Genomic DNA, 10,000 nt, shown 5'->3' with positions numbered 1-10,000 from the left:
TATACTACCAAATGATTAATAAATTAAATTAGTTCTTTGGAAATGAACACAGAAAAGGGGAACTCAATTTGCTTGTAGGTGATAAGATCATTCTTGCAGAATGAGAGATGTGTATAATGATGTTCAAGATGGCAGCTTGTTCAAGTGCACCTTGGGAATACATAAGCCCTGGCTATGTCCTCAGACAATGGTTATTTCTTTTCATTCCCTAGATTCTGATTAGGGATTTGGGGATGAGCCGAAGCCCCGGGCCAAAGCTCAAAACCTTAACCAGCTATTTAGCTCTAGCTCCCTGAAACTAACACCAAGTAAGCTACATTTGCACAGGGGAGGTGCTCCATACAATATATGAAACCAAGAAGGAGACTTTCAATGGTATGCATGGACGAATACATGTGAGAAGCAGCCTTACTCTCTGTCAGAATATTCTAACCATTTTTAAAATGGTAAAATTGCTAACTCTCTATTTTCTGGCTGTTTACTCTGACCATACTTTGACCAAAGCTGCTGTTTTTGGCCCGTCATTCCCACTCATTCACGTTCATGCCAACAAACTTAAAACAACAAAAGGCAAGCTACTGTGAACTTTGGGTGTGAAATTTATTTTCATAATGGAGCTGAATTTCTTGATATTTTAACACATTTAAACAAAGAATGCTCTACAAGCAGATAAGGGTACATTGAGAGGTAAACACATCAGCTGAAGTTAAAACTAACACAGTAAAATGTCTTCCAGTCTGCTTATGTGTGTTTGAATACACCTTCGACTTGTGCAACTTTCGCAAATAATATACATGAAAAAATTACTTGATTCTGATTGGCTGAGATCAGGGCAGTTCAAGTGTAACACACATGTGTAATTACAATGTACACATCGAAATTCTGGATGATCATTGGCTAATAAACATAGGGTTTGGTCAGAACCATTCAAATCTTTTGTTTTAAATTCGAGTGCATGCCCTGGATGGTGCAATTATTATTCCCTGATAATTTGTGTGATATGCATGCATGCATGCATTTCTTCTGCTTAACCTTCTCGCATTTTTTCATGTATGTTATTAAAAGTAATCACATGATTTTTCTTGAGCAATTTGGAATAAATAAGCACTTGTACATTTTTCAAAGACTACAAATTGCACTCGCCCTACGGGGTCTTGCAATTTTGGTCGTCTTTAAAAAAAAATTACTTGTGCTTATTTATTCCAAATTGCACGAGAAAAATCATGTGATTACCTAGTATACTATCTATACAGATTACTGACTCCATGATAGTTCCACACCAAAACAACTTTGTAAATTAGGGTTTCCCCTTATTCTTTGAAAGTAATTTATTGTGCCTTTTTGCCATAAACAGCCCAACAGTCTCTCCATCTTTTGACACTGTCTACACGTAAGACAAGGATGATAAACGACACGAACTCAAAACTGTTTACAACACAGACTGCCATTATTTTGGTTGCTGCTTATGGTGGGCCAGCGGAGAAGAAATTCTCCCACTATATCCATGCATGGCTGAATTGCAGCGTTTTGTTGACAAGCCACTTTCATCCTGATAAGAGAAGAGACAAATATAGTGAAAATCATTTATCAAAACTTCACTTACAAAAGAAACAGATTAGTATAGGTAATCACATCAGGCTGAGTACTATTTTAATAGTACTCGGCCTGATGTGATTACCTATACTAATCTGTTTCTTTTGTAAGTGAAGTTTAAAAGGATTAATTGCAGGAGTGTTTTGGAAAAACGCCCTTTTTTCGCTAGTTATCTGAGCTAACATTTTCCTGTCTCTCTTTTAGGGATTCCCCCGTCATTGGGTGTACGAACTGCGATGCCACACTTTTACGCCTCCTACATGCAGTTCTGTCAGCTTTAGAACCATTTCCCTTTTCTAAGGATATCCCAACAATACTTTTTTTCGATCCCTTGAGGTCTTTAACACCTGGTTTGCCTTGTATACTTCTCCTGAGAAAATACAAAACTGGCCTATTGATACTCCTGTGCTGTTGCCATTGAAATCAATTCATTGTTCCCTTGAACCAATTAAAATCTTCAATCTCTTAAATTCAAAGATCTGAAACCACAATAATTGTCCATAAAGCAACTGGAAAGAAATGCAGGAGGCCGTATGCATAAGACTGATGAGTATTTTAACATACAGGACTCATGCGATTACTTGTTTATCAATAAAGGGCAAAATTTATACGTTGCTATGCAACGGATTAACCAATCATTGACAGGTAATCAAGCCCTCTCTTGATTGCCAAAAATGCCCTCAATTACCGGTAAGAAAAAATGCCCTCTGTCTCAGCCAATCAGCGCTCAGTAATTTTGCCCTTTATTGATAAAAGAAAGAAAGCAATATAATGCATGGTTAATAAGTTTAAAAAACACTCTGCAACAAAGTCTTATAAAAATTCTTTGATTAACAAACTTTAATGTAGATGTCTTGAAAATAATAGATTTTATTAACCTCAGCAACAAATCTTCACATTTCTCATTGGTAAGGCTGTTCTGCATCATTCCTAGAGCCCTTTTACAACGTTCTGCCAGTAACTTGAAGCAATTCTGCTTTGCCCAGTTGATCAACGTATCCTTTGGAGGTATATTATGTACATGACTCCATGCCATCAAAACATAATATACTGCATCTTCCCACTGCCTCTCTGACAGGAGATTATCCCCTTGTATTACACACACTTTCTACAAAATAAAGAAACCCTTTATTAAAGTAATTTGTTTGGTTGCGACCCAAAAATAATTTTATAATTACTTTAATGTTATTTACTTCCAAGAGTAAAGGAAATCCTGATATGTTCCTCTGCAAAAAGTGTGAGTGATTGAACAAGTAGTTAAGGAATAGGACTTGACATCTGGACATTCTGGTTCCAATACAGGGTTGCCAAAAGTAGCCAGCTTCCATGAAAATTGCCCCCTACTTGGTTAGTATCGGTTGACTATGCTGTACAGCATTTCTTTACAGATGGGGTTGCTAATAAAAATATCCCTGAAATTGGGGCAATGTTGTGAAAACTATAGCAAGTGTTTCAGTGTCCCTTACAGTTACAAGTACAATGAAAATTGCAAAGAAACTCAATACTTTGCTTATGTTGCTTTGCTCGATTACTCTCAGTCATAAAATTGAAACAAATGTGAGACCAGCTGTTTCAGTTCTTTCCACTAGTTCTTCATGTGCGCAGACTAAAAGGTTCCCAAAACAGCTGAACAGCAGTTGCAATGTGTATGTGGACCTCTAAAATGATCTATGTTAAAAAAAAAACAAAACATGTGCTGTGCTTTCACTCTAATCTTTGTAACTTTTGATCAAAAACTGCATTTTCTGCTGGCTGCTTATGACAACTCAGCTGTCCGCTTCCAAACCTTTTGACATGTACAACCCTGCCTACCATAAAGAGAGGCTACTCAAAGAAATTGAGTAAACACTTTCATATTTATTTTATTATGGATATTAGTTTACAGAATTTTGGTGGCCAAAAGGCAACATTAATAAAGATGCTTACCATAAAATGAGCTAGAGGATTAGGCACATCAAAACAATTCCAAGGGTGATGTTGGAGCCCACTTGGAGAGACATGGCTGTCAGTAATATGCATTATGGCTTTTTGCTTCAGCTGTATTAATTTCTCTTCCATTTCACGGTGATCACATACTTCCAAGAAGGCTTGAACCACCTCAGAAAAAAATTGATGAAAATAATGCACTAGTCAATTGAAACCATGGCCCCCCAACCACAGGGACATAGAGGGGAATACGCTTTTGTAACTATTTTTTGGGGGGGATGGGGACAGTAATGATATGTTAAAATTCAAGCAGGGATTTTTCATGGGGCTTGTAACACTAGCCTGGACAGATTGGGACTGGTCATAAAAGTAATCATCCACTTTCTTTCCCCTTGCTGTTGGTTTTACGATAGTACACAAGTAGCAGCAATCAACAAGGGCTACATTGAAAATTTGTTAACATAATAAAGTTGCAAATATTTAAATTCCTCAACAATAGCTTTTGTGTCAAAAAATAGTTGAAAAAGTTTGTTAAGATTTGAATTTGCCTCTGTGTCCTGCTGGCAAAATTATATACTGGAAAATACAGCAATTCTACTAGCAATTGCAACAATATGAAACCTGCTAGCCACACACCCAGGCTATGACAATGAGGATTGTAACAGTCAATTTTCCCCCAAGGGGTGGGGGAAAGTTTAAAATGTAACTGTACAATTGCTACATCCCCCTCCAAGTCTTAGAGGTCAAGGGGGGTCCATGGTTTGAATTGGCTAGTGCATAAAGTGAAGCATCGCTCATTTCATAAATCAAAACATATATTAAGTAGTTCTAGACTAACAAGTGGCACAGGGTAGTTGCAGGACTAGAGATCATGTGATTGATTTCTGTTTTTTGCTGAAATTTATATAAATATTGTCACAGGTGCGAAAACAAAAGGGCAAAAGCTTTTTCGATACAGTTGTTCTCTCCTGACCCATCTGCCATAAATTATTATGGATATTTTCCAAATAACTTAAAAGAAACACTTAAAAATACCTTAATTAAATTACAAAATTGACCTACATAAATGTTAAAACAACATGTACTGTATCTAATAATACATAGAACAATGTTACTCATTCATTACTGCTATCTAAAAAATTACTCTATACATTGCAAAATTGGAGCATTACCTTACCTTCAGTAAATTCTATCTATTACTGTGCCTGGATGCAAGAGAATTCATGAACAAGGTGAGCGATGCACAACTGAGCATCATTTGGTAAAAAGTTCCACAATTCTGCACCACTGTAGCTGAGGCTAGGTGTTGAGAATTCTGTTCTCGGTTAGGGAATAACAACACTATTTGTAGAATTGCACAAGGTGCAATTGTTAGTAGTTGAGTGTGATTCCCTTAAAATTTTCCTTGGTGTTCTACGGACTACATCATCAAGGATTTCAAACATCATTCTAGCCTTAATTTCGGCACAGCCAGAGTACACTCCAACCAAGGGAGCGCAGGGTCATTTCTGACTGGCCAGGTTCAATCTTTAAGTAAAAACCCTTGTGCACCTGTTCTTTGAAGTTTTTGTAAATGTTTGGCTAATCCACTGTTAAGAGAATCCCATACACTGTACTTCACAACAGTAATCAAAGTGTGGCTAAACCAGTGCATTATATGCAAATAGAAGGGTTTTGTGGTCAACAAGTTTCTAAGGTTTTTAATGGCGCCAATTGCAGATGATTTTTTATTATTAACTTTTAAAAGGTATTGTATACATAATTCAAACACAACAAATAAACAAAAACACAATGAGTCTCAAATAAGACCATATACATGTAAATAAACTGCTCCTTAACAAAATCAAAATAACACACTAATTAAAATCTATAATAATATTGTTATTATATATACTGGTCATGACAATTTGCTTATGCAAATGGTAGGAGAGAAACTCAGCAAAGGATAGATTTTCGCATAACGTGCCGTTTTTCCTCCCTATAAATAATTCTAGATTATTGTAAGTAGCCAATATGTGGATGATACCTTGTTAGCAAATTTCATAGTAAATAAATTATTGGAGTTAAAATGTATTTGTTTTTTAGTTATTTCCAGAAAGAATACTGAATGGAGAAGGGAACATTATAGTAAAGACTAATTAGGGCCCCTGAAACAGGTATAATTCAAACAAATTATAGCTCTTTTATAGAAAATAACATCACGAAACAACACAAGGTACACACACACACAAACTGAATGCGATAAAAAAACAGACTAATACTGATATGGTTAAATTAATAATGTCGAGGAACTACGTCACAATGGCGCGAAAATTTGCAAGGCGCCCATGCCTCACAAGAGAACAAAGCCACCTTGCAAAAAACATAACGAAATGGAACGAAATGTAAAATAATAGCAACAACAACAGAGAACATATTTTTATACGCGAGTGTGAACTCACACAAGTACATGTATTCGTTCAACTCTGTTGTGTGAACTCACACAAGTACATGTACATGTAGCTGCGTAGACATGTAGCCACCTTCCAGAGAACTTTTGTGAATTATGAATAAATGAAAACCTGAGTAGACACATTGCTGGCTGCACTGTGTAGCTAGAGATGTGGGGTATTCAGTATTCAGTGAAAGTGTCTTTTTAGCGGTGCTACAGCGGTTCAATGTCAATGTTCAATGTCGGCCAAAACTTGCGACCCAGGTTCGATTCTGGCTTCAAGGTCGTATGTGGGCTGAGTTTCAGTCGATCTCAATCTGACCCCAAGAGTTTTTCTTCGGGTACTCTGGTTTTATGAACCACGAAGTAATCTATTTAAAATAGGTGGTTTGAAACCAATCTCTAGAGACACAGATGACAATGCTGCAAAGTACAATTGCTGGAGGAGCTAATTAATTTAATTTAATTTTTTTAATTGGTAAATAAGTACACAAAGCACAAGTTAACGATAATAAGATGCCAAAGCCAGAGGCTTATACGGCGTAGGTCAGAGAGTTACAATGTGCTGCTAAGTTACAATGAGAATAAAAATTAATAAGTACAAAATTTACAGAAAACAAGGCAACTATTACTGACAACATAAAAAGAATTTTTACTGCACATAAAGCAAAATAAACATAACAATAATGATAGAGTGCAAAAAGTGATAAAAGAAGAGTTTAAAGGGAGAAAAAAGAATTTGCATTCAACTTAGTTTAAACTTATAATGTTTGAAAATAATCTCTCAGTTTATGCTTGTAACTAGAAAGAGTGAGTGAATTATGAAGTGAGAGAGGAATGTCATTCCAAATTTGAGGACCCTGTACCCGAAGAGAAAAAGAATATTTGTGAGTATGAAGATGTAAGTTGTCTTTTTGCCTGGTGAGATATTGACGACAATCAGAGTTAAGAACGAAAAGAGATGAAAGAGGAGAGGGCAAGAGTTGCTGCATGTGAAGGAAAACAAAACAAGAAACTTGGTACTTATAAATATTAAATATGTTGAGTATTTTGAATTGTTAAAGAGTGGGTAAGTATGTGCACGTGGTGGAGAGTGAGTAATGATTCTTAAAGCTTTCTTCTGGAGACGGAAAAGGGGTTGTAAATGAGAAGAGTAAGTGGATGCCCAAATAATAAGACAGTATTGAAGATAAGGGAGTATTAAAGAGTTGTATAATGTGCAAAGAGTATTAGAAAAGAAAAACTGTCGTGATTTGATAATGATCCCAGTGGATTTGGCAATTTTGGAAGAAATCGCTTTTATATGAGCCTGCCATGAGAGATTTTGATGAATGATGACACCTAAGAATTTTGTGTGTTCTACTCTATTAATACTATTCTTATCGATGCTAATAGAAAGATCATCAAGATTTATTTTCTTTCTTGCAGGGTGAAATATTATAAATTTAGTCTTGTCAGGATGCAAAGTTAGTTTGTTAGCTTTGAACCAGGTAGCCACCAAAGAAAGTTCATGGTTCACAATTTTAGTTAGTTCAGAGATATTTTTGTGTTGAAAGAAAATATTAGTGTCGTCTGCAAAAAGGATAAATGAGAGATAATTAGAACATGAAAAAATGTCATTAATGTATATAAGAAATAAAAGTGGCCCTAACACAGAACCTTGAGGAACACCACATTTAATTGGAAGCAGTGGAGATTTCCAGGAATCAATTTGAACATATTGAGAACGAGAGAGGAGATAGCTATGCATCCAGTTAAAAGGTGTGCCTCCAATTCCATAGAAGTTTAATTTATCTAAGAGGATGGAGTGATTAACGGTATCAAATGCCTTCGTTAGATCAATGAAAATACCAATAGTGAGTTCGTTCTTCTCAAATGAATCAAATATTTTATTAGTAAGTTCCAGTATTGCCATAAAAGTAGAATGTTTCTTTTTAAACCCATACTGATGATTATTGAGTATGCTATGTTTGGTGAGATAGTCCATTAGCCGACGGTACATGGCACTCTCAAGGATTTTAGAGAAGCAAGGTAAGATTGAGATAGGCCTATAATTAGTGAAGTTAGTGCTATCTTCACTTTTGAATATGGGAGAGATCCATCAACATGGCGGCCATGATGTTAAGGAAAAAAGTGTCTTTGAGGATTCAAAATGTTTGCGGCCTTGAAAAGATGCGGTATTCCTTAGAAGCAAATTTAATTACCTCTTTCATATCTGGATTAAATTCTATGATAACGCTCATCAGGCTCCTCATTTTATCTTCAGTGAGACTGTCTAGATGCAACGAACCCTTGATCACCTCATCGTTGGAATTTCCAGCTTTTCTATTTCGCAGTTCGTGGATCCAATCTCGAGAGGGACTCTGAGAGTCATCGTCGCTATTCCCCATCATAAGAGATGAATTTGAGACGTTATACATGAGTGGAAGCAAATAAATAAACGAGTTATAGTTATAAGACAACTTCCTCCCGATGTCGTTTTTCGCGCCACGCAAAGTTCGGACGCTGAAATGTTCATTTTCTTGCAAGTTTGCGAAGTTTGCACTAATAGTAGTCCCTGCTTTTTCTCCACCACGTTCTCCGCCATTCTTGTACCCAGATCTGCGCTCCTCTTGCGATCTGCGATCCTCTTGGCCAGCGCCACGGACCGTGGCGCTGGCCAAGAGGATCGCCGCTCTGGGTACGAGAATGGTGTTCGAAACGTGGGAAAACGAGAGTGGTGGCAGGAGGGAGGGGAGGGGGACAAAGGTTCACTCATCGGCACTAGTATGACGTCACGACACGCGTCAACGATCTCTCTGAGCAGTGTCTGAGGTCGAGATTAAGTCACGCTACCGATTTTCGTGAGATTGCGTTCAGTTTATCACCGATACGCTTGCTGCCGACCTCGAAAGGCCAACCGAAAGAAACCGTGCTTTGACACCTGAGGGACAGTGGTAGGCGACGCAGTCGACGGTATTACTAAATGCATTATCTCGAGAATCGTCAGTAAGGTGTCAACAGCCCTTGTTTATACATACATGGACAGCTGCTGAAAGGCAAGAGTTAAAGCTAGGCTTCTTTTGAAAAGGGAGGGTTTCCCGGAGTTATTTGATGCATGATGGAACCCACATGTACATACGCAAACTCATACGAGGTCCAAGTGCACACGAGAGCGATTTTGAAAACAGGAAGGGGTTTCATTCGATGAACGTTCAAGCGATTTGTGATCGCAACCGTAAGTTGTTGACATTTATTGATTAAAACTTATTTCCTAATTTAAAATAGTGCGTTATTCACATGACGAAGAGTCACGCAAGCTATAACAACAAGGCGTATGGAAAATCAGGATCCTAGCAAATAGAAAAAGATGATTTTAATAGCAATATTGTGTAATTTCTTTATTAATATTGTAACTTAATTTTTTCTTATTTTCTTTTAAACTACCCCTGTGGCTTACAGTTGGAGAGGTACATACTTGAAAGGCCATATTTTCCTTAATTAACCCCCCCCCCCCCCCTCTTTTCAATGCTGGACTGTTGAGTAATACACTTTCTGTACATTGCAACTTGTTACCAAACTGTTTATTCATTTTAATTCAGTTTGGAAAAACTAGTTGAATCCCTCATGAAATATTGCGATTTTAAGTTGCATTTTTTTTCCAAAAATTTACTGTAGGTCTCTTCACCGACGTGGTGGCCAAGTGGCCTGGCTCAACACCTGACAGTTTTGTGTTTACAAATTCACTGATACATGACAGGCTTGAAAGCTACCACTCATTCGAAGAGGAATATCTTTTGGCTGACAGTGGTTCTCCCTGCGAGTCATTTATACTGACGCCATACCCAAATACAGCAAGTGCAAAACAGGAGGCATTCAACAAGGCCCACTGCAAGACAAGAGTGGCCATTGAGCAGACCTTTGGTCGATGGAAGCAGCGCTTCCACTTACTTCATTCTGAGTGCTGAATGAAACCTGAAAAGGTGTGCACTCTCATTGGTGTTTCTCATTGCAGTCCTCCACAATATTTCCATCCTGCTTTATGATAGTATTGATGGTGATCCTTTTGAT

At 37.3% G+C, this 10,000-nt stretch overlaps 1 protein-coding gene and 1 long non-coding RNA gene across 3 annotated transcripts in view; one reads left to right on the top strand and one right to left on the bottom strand.

Annotated features, from left to right (window-relative positions):
- Positions 1-1,289: 1,289 nt before the first annotated feature.
- Positions 1,290-8,550, bottom strand: LOC138029570 (uncharacterized). Its single transcript, XM_068877279.1, has 4 exons — positions 8,155-8,550; positions 3,520-3,690; positions 2,472-2,701; positions 1,290-1,549 (listed from the first exon to the last, which is right to left on the bottom strand). The coding sequence occupies exons 1-4, from the start codon at positions 8,368-8,370 to the stop codon at positions 1,420-1,422; spliced, it is 747 nt and encodes a 248-aa protein (XP_068733380.1). The 5' UTR covers positions 8,371-8,550; the 3' UTR covers positions 1,290-1,419.
- A 206-nt stretch (positions 8,551-8,756) lies between these two features.
- LOC138028231 (uncharacterized) overlaps positions 8,757-10,000 on the top strand; it is a 4,985-nt gene continuing 3,741 nt past the window's right edge. For both annotated transcript variants that reach the window (XR_011127588.1, XR_011127589.1), the window contains exons 1-2: positions 8,757-9,167; positions 9,608-10,000. The exon at positions 9,608-10,000 is cut by the window's right edge. This is a non-coding gene — a long non-coding RNA (uncharacterized lncRNA). The remainder of the gene's footprint in view (positions 9,168-9,607) is intronic.

Source organism: Montipora capricornis, chromosome 13 (assembly GCF_036669925.1).
Source record: "Montipora capricornis isolate CH-2021 chromosome 13, ASM3666992v2, whole genome shotgun sequence".
Classification (NCBI taxonomy): Eukaryota; Metazoa; Cnidaria; class Anthozoa; order Scleractinia; family Acroporidae; genus Montipora; species Montipora capricornis.
This window is presented reverse-complemented; position numbering and strand designations above follow the sequence as displayed.

Bases quoted from the DNA above. Each gene is read 5' to 3' on its own strand.
- LOC138029570 (XM_068877279.1), bottom strand. From the start codon at position 8,370: ATGTATAACGTCTCAAATTCATCTCTTATGATGGGGAATAGCGACGAT. The intron at 3,691-8,154 runs GTAATTAAATTT...TTTTTTTCTGAG, and splicing joins TTAATCCAGATATGAAAGAG to GTGGTTCAAGCCTTCTTGGA. The intron at 2,702-3,519 runs GTAAGCATCTTT...TTTATTTTGTAG, and splicing joins ATCCTCTAGCTCATTTTATG to AAAGTGTGTGTAATACAAGG.